General features: G+C 40.5%; 1 protein-coding gene across 1 annotated transcript in view; it reads left to right on the top strand.

Moving 5' to 3' along the window:
- The window catches only part of MAML2 (mastermind like transcriptional coactivator 2), a 410,293-nt gene that overhangs the window by 377,939 nt on the left and 20,080 nt on the right, over positions 1-12,274 (top strand). Inside the window, 1 exon segment of the mRNA XM_018059873.1 lies at positions 6,682-6,885. Within this exon segment, the coding sequence (XP_017915362.1) occupies positions 6,682-6,885 (204 nt within the window).

Below are 12,274 nucleotides of genomic sequence, written 5' to 3'. Positions count from 1 at the left end.
GAGGTGTTTTGTGTTTCATAGCTAACATAAGGGCAAAAAAATGTAGCGGCAGCCAAATATTACTTCCATCATGAGCAGAAAGAATGTGTCTGGTAGAATACATGGTAAGGCCCATGGGCTAGAGACTACAAGGTTTAAAAATCTACAAAATTCCAAAAGAGAGCTTATCCTTGTTTTTATATCTTTTAGTATTGTAAAGGAATGAAACTAAATTTGGCATAGTCCATCTGTTTGATTAGAGAGAGAAAGAAACAGAGTTACATTTTCTTGGCATGCAGATCTTTTATAAATCTTAGCAGAGGGTGGTTTTCCAGATTTCACTGGAAATTATTTTGATGGTGATCACCAATTCTGCCAACATCAAGCATTCGGTCCACCACTTTTCTTTCTCTCTGTTTTTCCCCTAAATGCATTCTTAATCTTCAGAACATAGAAGACTGCCTAGCACATAGGAGAGACTCAGTAAAATTCATCAAATTCGTTAATGGATGGATGGATGGATGCACAGGTGACAAGACTGGGCATGAGGAGATCTGGACTTTAATCCTAAAACAGTAGTATCATATCACTTCATGCAAATTGTTATACATTACTTTTTACTGCAGTAAGTTTCAGTATATATGTGGTGTTTGTAATGTATGTATCATAGATTCCCAGATAAAATGTAAGCCAGAGATTTTTTTTTTTTTTTTTGGCCATGCTGTGCAGCACATGAGATAGTTCATCAATGCTCCCTGCATTGGGACTTTGGCATCTTAACCACCAGACCACCAGGGAAGTCCCCAGAGATCTTTTTTTAATTGAACTATAGTTGATTTACAATGTTGTGTTTGTTTCCGGTGTACAGCAAAGTGATTCAGTTTATATACACATAATTTATATATATAAACCCATATGTACACATATGGGCTTCCCTGGTGCTCAGATGGTAAAGAATCTGCCTGCAGGTTCGGTCCCTGGGTCAGGAAGATCCCCTGGAGATGGGAATGGCAACACACTCCAGTACTCTTGCCTGGAGAATTCCATGGACAGAATAGTCTGGCAGACTGTAGTCCATGGTGGTCGAAAAGAGTTAGGCACAACTGAGCAACTAACACAGACATACACACACACACACACACACACACACACATTTATATATATATATTCAGTTTTATGTACATACATATTCAGTTTTATGTATATATATACAAAATATTATAGAAACCATTATAATTCATTACAAGACAATGATTATAGTTTCCTATACTATAGTAAGACCTTGTTGTTTATCTCTTTTATGTATAGTAGTGTCTGCTAATCCCGAATTTCTAATTTGTCTCTTTCTCCATACTCCTGTCCCCTTTGGTAACTATAAGTTTTTTTTTCTATGGCTGAGAATGTGTTTCTGTTTTGTAAATAAGTTCATTTGTATCAATTTTTTAGATTCCACATATAAGTATATCATATATTTGTCTGTGTCTGATTTACTTCACTTAGTATGATAATCTCTAGGTCTATCCATGTTGCCTAGATGGCATAATTTTATTCTTTTTTATGGCTAAGTAATATTCCAGTGTGTGTGTGTGTGTGTGTGTGTGTGTGTGTGTGTGTGTGTGTGTGTGTGCATATATGCATGCATAGGTTTCCCAGGTGGCTCAGCAGGAAAGAATCCACTTGCAATGCAGGAGCCACAGGCGATGCCACTTTGATCCCTGAGTCAGAAAGATCCCCGGAGGAGGGCATGGCACTTGAGTATTCTTGCCTAGAGAATTCCATGGACAGAGGAATCTGATGGGCTACAGTCCATAGTGTTGCAAAGAGTTGGACATGACTGCAGCTACATAGCACACGTGCACACGTGTACACCACATCTTCTTTATCCATATAAGTATTGATGGACATGGAGGCTATTTCCATGTCTTGGCTATTGTAAATAGTGCCACTATGAATATTGGGGTGCATGTATCTTTTCAAATTATTTTTTAAAATTTAACGTTTCTGCTAAAACAGTTTTCATGGAGTATAATGCTGAAATCAACAACAATAAGTTCTCTTTACTTTCACATTCCACTTACCAATACAGCCAACAGTCATTTAATTATATTAATTTCCCTTTAATTTCATGGATTTGTAAAAAAATTAACTTCCAATCAATACACAATAAATTAGGTCATTCTTCTTTGTACAATTTACATTTAACATAGTACCTGAATCATAATAGATACTTAATCATATTTGCTAAATAAAATTATTAAAATCACCCATCAAAATAGAATTTTCATCTCTTCCAGATCAATGGTAACTCTATCTTTAGCTTTTTAAGAACTGTTTTCCCCAGGGGCTGCACCAGTGTACATTCCCATCAACAGTGTAGGAAGATTCCCTTTCCTCCGCACCCTCTCCCATTTATTGTTAGTAGATTTTTTGATGATGGTCTTTCTGACTGGTGTGAGGTGATACCACAGTATAGTTTTGATTTCTCTAATAATGAGGGATTTGATTTAGGTCATACCTGAATGGTCTAGTGGTTTTCCCTACTTTCTTCAATTTAAGTCTGAATTTGGCAATAAGGAGTTCATGATCTGAGCCACAGTCAGCTCCCAGTCTTGTTTTTGTTGACTGTATAGAGCTTCTCCATCTTTGGCTACAAAGAATATAATCAATCTGATTTTGGTGTTGACCATCTGGTGATGTCCATGTGTAGAGTCTTCTCTTGTGTTGTTGGAAGAGGGTGTTTGCTATGACCAGTGTGTTTTCTTGGCAAAACTTTATTAGTCTTTGCCCTGCTTCATTCCGCATTCCAAGGCCAAATTTGCCTGTTACTCCAGGTGTTTCTTGACTTCCTATTTTTGCATTCTAGTCCCCTATAATGAAAAGGACATCTTTTTGGGCTGTTAGTTCTAAAAGGTCTTGTAGGTCTTCATAGAACCGTTCAACGTCAGCTTCTTCAGCGTTACTGGTTGGGGCATAGACTTGGAGATCAGCCCTGGGTGTTCTTTGGAAGGAATGATGCTCAAGCTGAAACTCCAGTACTTTAGCCACCTCATGCAAGGAGTTGACTCATTGGAAAAGACTCTGATGCTGGGAGAGATTGAGGGCAGGAGGAGAAGGGGACGACAGAGGATGAGATGGCTGGATGGCATCACCGACTCAATGGATATGAGTCTGAGTGAACTCCGGGAGTTGGTGATGGATAGGGAGGCCTGGTGTGCCGCGATTCATGGGGTTGCAGAGTCGGACACAACTGAGCGACTGAACTGAACTGAACTGAACTGACTAATGAGGGATGTTGAGCATCTTTCCATGTGCCTGTTGGCCATCTGTATGTCTTCTTTAAAATATAAAGCCAGAGATTTTAACTTCAAATGCGCACATGGGCTGGATAACTAATAGAAAGGAGGGGGAAACGGCGCAAGTAATAAAATAAGGAATAGCGGAGACTGTGGTCACCTGCAGAGCACGAAGCCCTCTCAGTGTTTTTAAAATGATGGGCGCTGAACATAACACACGTGCAGTCCAAGTGCGCGTACAGCACAAGCTCCTTCACAAAAGCAACAGTTTCTAAAATATCTCTGCTCTGCACAAATACAGAGATAGGGAAATAAGAAAAATATTAATTGCTACAATTTGTCTAGTGCCTAGAACTGTTCTAAATTTCATCCAGCTTAATCTTAGGTCATAAATATAATTACCTTCATTTTATACAAGGAAATTAAGACATAGTACAGAGTAAATGTATACTGATTGCTCTGTTAAATTGGATGATAAAAACAGCACAGCAAAGAACAAAGTAGTATGACCCTAAGCTGAACCCCCAATCTACACGAGAGATGCACACTCCAAGGGAGAGTCTTGGTGGCTTGCAGGACAATCTTTCCCAAAAGTCATAATAGATTTAAGGCTGAGAGCTCTGACTGAACATTGGGCACAAATGTGTTAGGAATAGTTCCGTTCCTTTAAGCTGCTCAGGGGATGTTCCTACTCCAGTTGTCGCCTAGTCACTCAGTCATGTCTGATTCCTTGCGACCCCATGGACTGCAGCATCCCAGGCTTCCCTGTTCTTCGCCATCTCCTGGAATTTGCTCAAATACTTGTCCATTGAGTCAGTGATGCCATCCAACCATATCATCCTTTGTTGCCCTCTTCTTCTCCTGCCCTCAATCTTTCCCAGCATCAGGGTCTTTTCCAGTGAGTCGGTTCTTCACATCACATGGCCAAAGTATTGGAGCTTCAGCTTGAGCGTCAGTCTTTCCAGTGAATATTCAAGGAAAGTGATTTCCTGTAGGATTGACTGGTTTGATCTCCTTGCTGTCCAAAGGACTCTCAAGAGTTTTCTCCAGCAACACAATTTGAAAGCATCCAGTTCTTTGACACTCAACCTTCTTTATGTTCCAACTCTTGCATCCATACATGACTACTGGAAAGACCATAGCTTTGACTATACAGACCTTTGTTGGCAAAGTGATGTCTCTATTTTTTAATATGCTGTCTAGGTTTGTCATAGCTTTTTCCTACCTCAGAGCTGACTCTAATTATTTTTCATGAACTGGTGAGGAGGACCACCTGCTTCCAGTCCCCCCATCTCCGCCTTTTTCCCCAAAACATGCCTTTTCCAGGTGCCTGATTGAGAGTAACCCCTGAAAGGAATGCTCAACACACGTTTGCTGCCCAGAGAGATGGCTTGGCCCAGAGTATGAAGCTCTAGCTCTTCCTGTCTCAACTAAAAGACAGTATAGTGATTGAGAACTGGATTTCTGGAGTCAGGCAGGCCTGACTGAATATTCCTCAGCTACTTAAAGCTAGTGATCTCTCAGAGGCAGATTTCTTATATGTAAAATTAGGATGAAAATACTAGTTTTGCTCATTGTTCTGTGAGGAGGATGAATTGAAATAAATCACCTAAGCCATTAAGCCAGCTAAGCCATACACGTAAGCCACTAAGCACAGTGCATACGTGCTCATGTTCAGTTGTGTTGGACTCTTTGTGACCCCTTGGACTGTAGCCCCTCAGGCTCCTCTGTCTATGGGATTTCCCAGGCAAGGATAGTGGAGTGGGTTACCATTTCCTTTTCCAGGGGATCTTTCCAACCCAGGGATTGAACCCAGGTCTCCTGCATTGGCAGGCAAATTCTTTACCACTGAGCCACTTGGGAAGCTCCATAAGCACAGTGACTGGCCTGTAACAAACCTTAGTGCATAGTCATTTTAGAATTATTTTGTATCCCTTTGCCTTTGAGGCAGTTGGTGAACTCTGTATCCCCAGGGATTACTAAAGCAAGACCACATACCCAGGTTTTGGACTGGTGGCTTTTTTTTTTTTTTTTTTTTTAAGCTCAACAGATAACTAAAGAAAGAGAAGGCAAGTCCACACACGGATTACCTATTGCTTACCACTCATCAGACATCATGGGAGCTGCTTTATCTTTTTAATCTCTTGTAACCTCACACAGTCCAGGTGGGAATGAAAGTTGAATTTTATTGCTCCCATATATCTAGTGTTTCTCCAAGAGCATTCCCTGGACCCATGAGCATTAGAATCCCCTGAGTAGGTATCTGATCTGCAGCCTCAGAGTTTCTGGAGCAAGGCAGATCCTTTGATTTAGTACTTGTATCATTTATCTAAAACTTGAGTTTCTATTTTCTTGTATTTGATGTGTGAACATGTCATTTCTTCCTGGTAAGTTCTCCAAAATGAGGACTATGTTTTCTAGTTTTCTGGTAACCCCAACAGTGTACAGCTCAATCCTATACACACAGACCTTTGGGAATTAGTAAAATCTCTGGCTGGGTTTAGCTTTGTGCCCTGCAATGTCCTGACCTGTCAATGCCGAAAGATTGATAGATACCTCAAATCAGAATGGCAGTTCACCTATACTATTTAATATACAACTGTAAGTCTTTGACCAATAACTTCTAATTGTCAGTGGTGTTCTTTTCATTTAATGTGCTGCAGTTCCTGTCTTATTGATCAGGGAGGAAAATTAACAAATCTGGACATTAACCCTCCAGATTCCTCTACCCATGAAATTCTCCAGGCAAGAATACTGGAATGGGTTGCCATGCTCTCCTCCAGGGGATCTTCCCAACCCAGGGAGTGAACCTGGGTCTCCTGCATTGCAGGCAGGTTCTTTCTCATCTGAGCCACCGGGGAAACAAACCCCTGAAAGGTGAAACCCCTAACAAGTTTCAGTGTTTGTGAAATAGAAACTCACAGGTTCTCCTTATCACAGAAAGCTAGGCCCCTTCTGTCCAAAATGGTTATTCAACATTTAAATACATGAATTGAAATTATTTTTATTGCAGGATCAGCCATGGTAGGGGCTAACTTTAGGGAAAAGGAAGAACTTGTTACTTTATGATGTGTTTGTTCCTGAGCAATTGAGAGGTTTGCCGTATGTTTTTACGATAATTTTCTTTGAGGTTCCATAAACACCTTCTGGAATGTGGAGGTTCCACCATCAGAGTCATATGAGAGCTTTTCCAGTTCCCTAATGTCATTAACCCAGCTGCTTTGGCTGCTGTGACATGCAATTATTTCTCCTACATTTAAAAAGTGATTCTCTGATCTCCAACCCATTAACCTTGTTTGATCTTAACAAGCTGAAAAATGTTTGGAATCTAAGCTTATGATCTTGGCGTGACTTTTTTTTCTTTTAATTCACAGTAGCTTTCCGCTCCCCCTCCCTTTCTCTTTTTCAGGATCAACACTCTGTGGTAGGCCAGAACGCGGGCCCCAGTCCAAGTCCCAACCCCTGCTCAAATCCAAACACTGGAAGTGGTTACATGAACTCCCAGCAATCACTGTTGAATCAGCAATTGATGGGAAAGAAACAGACTCTACAGAGGCAGATCATGGAGCAGAAACAGCAGCTTCTCCTCCAGCAGCAGATGCTGGCTGATGCGGTAAAATGTTCTCCTAATTCCTACTGTGCATACCTGTTGGCCCAACAGAGGGAATTCATCAGTTTCCATTTCTACTTGCTGCCTTGTATCTGTGTCCCTCTATGGCACAGCAACCAGGGTGCCTTAACTGTAAGAGAGATTAATTCCATACATAAAGAGCTACAGGGCAAAAAAAAAAAAAAAAAACCAACTTGATTTACCAGGTGCTGGACAGTTGGAATCCACAGCACCTGGGCTGATTAGCCCTGCCCAGCCCAGGAATGTTCAGAACCACCACATGGGCCTTGGAATCAGGAAAAAGAAACTAGTGTTGTTCCACAGTGCCGAGGGGCAGAAAATAGGGACAAAACTTTAATCAACTCAAATCCAAACTGATTTTAGAGATAAAAGAGTTTTCAAAGCAGCTTAAAAGCCAATGTGGAGTTCCAAAACTTAAAATTTGGCTTCCAAAATAAAGCATCTCAGAATAGATTTCTTTTTTTTTTTTTTTTTAGGAAACTCAAAGTGTATTTCCCACTTTCATTACATTTAAGTAGCCTTACCTTAAAGGCAAGGTCATTTTCTCCCACCTATTACCTAAGTATGTGCTCATCCCTTCTGTATTCTCAAACTCATACTTTCAACTGATCTAAATCCTTCCTGCCTCCTAAGACCAAAGCCCTTTCTCCAGATTTTCTTCATTCCCTTCAAACTGTTTGGCCAAATTAAAGAAGAAAGAGGAAAATTAACCATCTCCAGGTTGATAGAGCTAAGGTACATAGAAAATAAAATGACAAATTTATCCTCAAGGAGCTTTGCGATGAGCAGAAACCCAGGTGTAATAAGGGCTATAATTCATTCAGTAAATATTTACTAACTCACAATGGGGCTACAGCCATAAACAGGACAACTCTGTCTTTGTCCTTAAGGAGCTTAGAGCCTTCTGGGGGTGTCAAACAGGCAATTGTAATATATATGATTAAACACTGTGATGTGGGAACTACCAGAAATGGTTTCAGAGAGTTAGTTATAGCTACTGAAGATCTGAAGGTGAAGAAGGAGATGGAAGGAAGAACAGAGGGGTGTCGAACCAGAAGAACCAGCATATTCAAAGACTCAGGCACAATAAATGTTACAACATATTAGGCTTTCTGAGGGAGGTCATGTATACACAGATAGGGAATGAGGTTAGGAGGCCAGGGATCAGAGACCAGAGGCATTTGCAAATCAGAATTTGCATTGTCTGAAAAGCAATGAAGAGGACTTCAAAGCATTTTAAACAAGTACTTGATTCAGACTCGATTTGCAGCATACTAAGCACTGGTGGCTCAGAGGTTAAAGCGTCTGCCTGCAAGGTGGGAGACCCGGGTTCAATCCCTGGGTCGGCAAGATCCCCTGGAGAAGGAAATGGCAACCCACTCCAGTATTCTTGCCTGGAGAATCCCATGGATGGTGGAGCCTGGTAGGTTACAGTCCACAGGGTCACAAAGAGTCAGACACGACTGAGCGACTTCACTTTCACTTTCACTTTCAAGCACTTTCCAAGTAGCACTAGTGGTAAAGAACCTGCTTGCCAATTCAGGAGACATAAGAGATGTGGGTTCAATCCCTGGGGTCAGGAACATCCCCTGGAGGAGCGCATGGCAACCCACTCCAGTATTCTAGCCTGGAGAATCCCAGGGACAGAGGAACCTGGCAGGCTACGGTCCATAGGGTCACAAAGAATCAGACACGACTGAAGTAACTTAGCAACAAATACGTACATGATTCAGATTTTATTTGCATTATAATAAAGGTATCAAGGGCTCCCCAGGTGGTTCAGTGGTAAAGATTCTGCCTGCCAACGAGAGAGACACAGGTTTGATCCCTGGGTTGGGAAAATTCCCTGGAGAAGGCAATGGCAACCCACTCCAGTATTCTTGCCTGGGAAATCCCATGAACAGAGGAGCCTGGTGGGCTACAGTCTATAGGGTCCCAAAGAGTTGGTTTTGGGGGGGCTTTCCCTGGTAGTTCAGACTGTAAAGAAGCCGCCTACAATGCAGGAGTTACGGATTTGATCCCTGGGTCGGGAGGATGGCTGGAGACCAAAAGGTATAACCTAATGTGTGTATTCGTTGGTTAGTTTGAGACTGTATTACGAAATATTTAATTTATAATGAAAAGTATAAATCATAATATAACAATCATTTTTTTTAAGACATGACAAAATGGAATTAATTTTAGAGTCCACAGCATGTGAGAAGAAATAGTGAGAAATAAATTTGTTTGACTCAAATAAGGAATAGTGAGTAATAAACTTACAGGTGAACTTGAATGCTGCCCTAAGACATAGGGGAACCACTGACCAGATGGCTAAATGACACAACTAATTTCCACCATAAATCACAGTTTTGAAAACTCCATTCCTCCTACCCCCTCTCTCCCTTTTGATGATCTTCATAAACAATACAGCTTGGAAACAAGGGCAGTAGATAAGAAAAACAGATAATCTAAGATTGGCTCACTGGGTACACGTTCATCATTGCCATCAACACTACTAATCTGTTGACTTATGGCAGGCAGAGGCTGAATTTCTGGATTTTCAGCTCGCATTAAAAGGCAAGGAGATGTCCCCTGAGGGTTTTGTCCTGGCCCCATCCTAGCTCCCATGGAGCCCCGGTTGAGTCACCACTGGGACAGGTGCAAAGGGCAGGGGCATAAGCTATGGGAGATGAATGGGAATGAGGCTGCTGCTTTTGTGATTTTTATAAGCCATTCACATTTCTTTTTGTTTGGCCACCATTGAGGGTGCTTGTGCTTTTTAGCATATCCAGGAAGAAACCATCTTTGATGTCACTTTACATTAGCATATGCTTTGTAGTCATTTGCAGTCAGTTGGCAAGGCTAGATAGGCGCCTAAATTGAGACATTTTTCTCATAAAAGTGTGTTATCCTTATTCTCTATTATTCTCCCACCAGTGAGACACAAAGAAGAGAGATGAGTAGAACTTGTTAACAATGGACATCAGAATCACCAATGTGTTTTGTGTACCTACTATGTGCCAGGCACCATGCTGAGTTTTTACAGACTTAAAAGGATTAATCCTTTCAAGGGGAGTTTGAGGGAGGTCCTAGAATTATCCACATTTTACATCTTGAGATGGCCAAATTGAAGCAAGACAGATATGGGCCACAGAAGATGATTTCTATGTTAGTTTTTCAGGTCCAAGATATCAGAATATGAGACACTAGTTGTGAAGTTAAATTTCATGTTGCACAAAAATAATTCACAGGGGTGGCCTGTGGGTTTCCACTTGCTTAGACTGGGGAATCTCTTGCAAACAGAGCTGTCTTCATTCAGTATTGGAGTCTTGCCTTTGCTGCTCTTCACCACGAAGGGAGCACCATGAAGTGACAAGATGTCAGTTCTTTCACAGCCCATATTTAAGGCCATTTGTGAACAAGTACTTTAAGAAACTCACATCCAGAGATACATATGTGACTCTTTGAACAACCTAAGTAACCCCTCAGGAAAACAAAATATCAATAAGTAGGTTGAATATATCCGAAAATAAACCCAGATTTGAAATCTAGTCCTTAATGGAGAACCAAGGGCCTAATTTTCACATGTGTGTGTGCATTACTTCTGTTTTCTTGAACAGAAACCCCTAATTACATAAGAAAATAGGATGGATGCTTCTGAAAAAGAGAAGACTTCAAAAAGTCCCATGCTTGGCATAAAAATCAAAACTGTCAGCTTGCACAATAGTTTACAGCAGGAATGGTTGAATATTGCCACATTTGGGTTCATGGAACATCTCAAGCTGTTTCTTGAACATTTAGGGTTTGGGCAAAACCAGAAAGAGTTTCACCAACCACTTTTTCCCTTAATTTGTAAACCCATGTTTAAAAGAAATGTAATCCATATGTTTCTGATTCATTTACACTTAGCTCATCAAAATTGTGTTTTATATGAATTACTTGATGCCCCAAATTCCCTCTGAGCCTTTCAAGTCTTTCTCCTTAGAAACAAGAATTTGAATTTGGTTTGTTGTTGTTTTAAAGCCACTTGTTTTCCCTTTATAGTTGATTTATTCAACTTAGAAGGTTTGGAATTTGATGGGAAACAGAAATACATGGTTTAAGTGGGTTCTAAATTAGGTAGTCCACATTTGACTTCCATCTAATTTACCCGTCTGTTACAAGGTTTTCTTTTCTATTCATTGATTTTTCTGTAACTATATTGTATCTACTATTGTGAGCAAGAATCCCTTAGAAGACATGGAGTAGTCATCATAATCAACAAGAGTCTGAAATGCACTACTTGGATGTAATCACAAAAACAACAGAATGATCTCTGTTCATTTCCAAGGCAAACCATTCAGTACCACAATAATCCACTGTTTTGCCCCAACCAATAATGTCAAAAAAGCTGAAGTTGAATGGTTGTATGAAGACCTACAAGACCTTCTAGAACTAACACCCCAAAAAGATGTCCTTTTCATCGTAGGGGACTGGAATGCAAAAGTGGGAAGTCAAGAGATAATTGGAGAAACAGGCAAATTTGGCCTTGGAGTACAAAATGAACAGGGCAAAGGCTAACTGAGTTTTCCAAGAGAATGCCCCGGTCATAGCAAACACCCTCTTCCAACAACAAAAGAGATGACTCTACACATGGACATCACCAGATGGTCAACACTGAAACCAGATTGATTATATTCTTTGCAGCCAAAGATGAAGAAGCTCTATACAGTCAGCAAAAAAAAGACTTGGAGCTGACTGTGGCTCCAATCATGAACTTCTTATTGCCAAATTCAGCCTTAAATTAAGGAAAGTAGGGAAAACCACTAAACCATTCAGGTGTGACCTAAATCAAATCCCTTACGATTATACAGTGAAAGTGACAAATAGATTCAAGATATTAGATCTGATAGACAGAGTGCCTGAAGAACTGTGGACGGAGGTTCCTGACATTATACAGGAGGCAATGATTAAGACCATCCCCAAGGAAAAGAAATGCAAAAAGGCAAAATGATTGTCTGAGGAGGCCTTACAAATAGTTGTGAAAAGAAGAGAAGCTAAAGGCAAAGGAGAAAATGAAAGATATCTCCATTTGAATGCAGAGTTCCAAAGAATAGCAAGGAGAGATAAGAAAGCCTTCCTCAGTGATCAATGCAAAAAATAGAGGAAAACAATAGAATGGGAAAGACTAGAGATTTCTTCAAGAAAATCAGAAATTCCAAGGGAACATTTCATGCAAAGATGGACACAAAAAAGGACAGAAATGGTATGGACCTAACAGAAGCAGAAGATATTAAGAAAAGGTGGCAAGAATACACAGAAGAACTATACAAAAAAGATCTTCGTGACCCAGATGACCATGATGGTGTGATCACTCACCTAGAGCCAAATATCCTGGAATGTGAAGTCA

Source organism: Capra hircus, chromosome 15 (genome assembly GCF_001704415.2).
Source record: "Capra hircus breed San Clemente chromosome 15, ASM170441v1, whole genome shotgun sequence".
NCBI classification, from domain to species: Eukaryota; Metazoa; Chordata; class Mammalia; order Artiodactyla; family Bovidae; genus Capra; species Capra hircus.
Note: the sequence above shows the minus strand (reverse complement) of the source record. Positions and strands in the feature narration are given on the sequence as shown.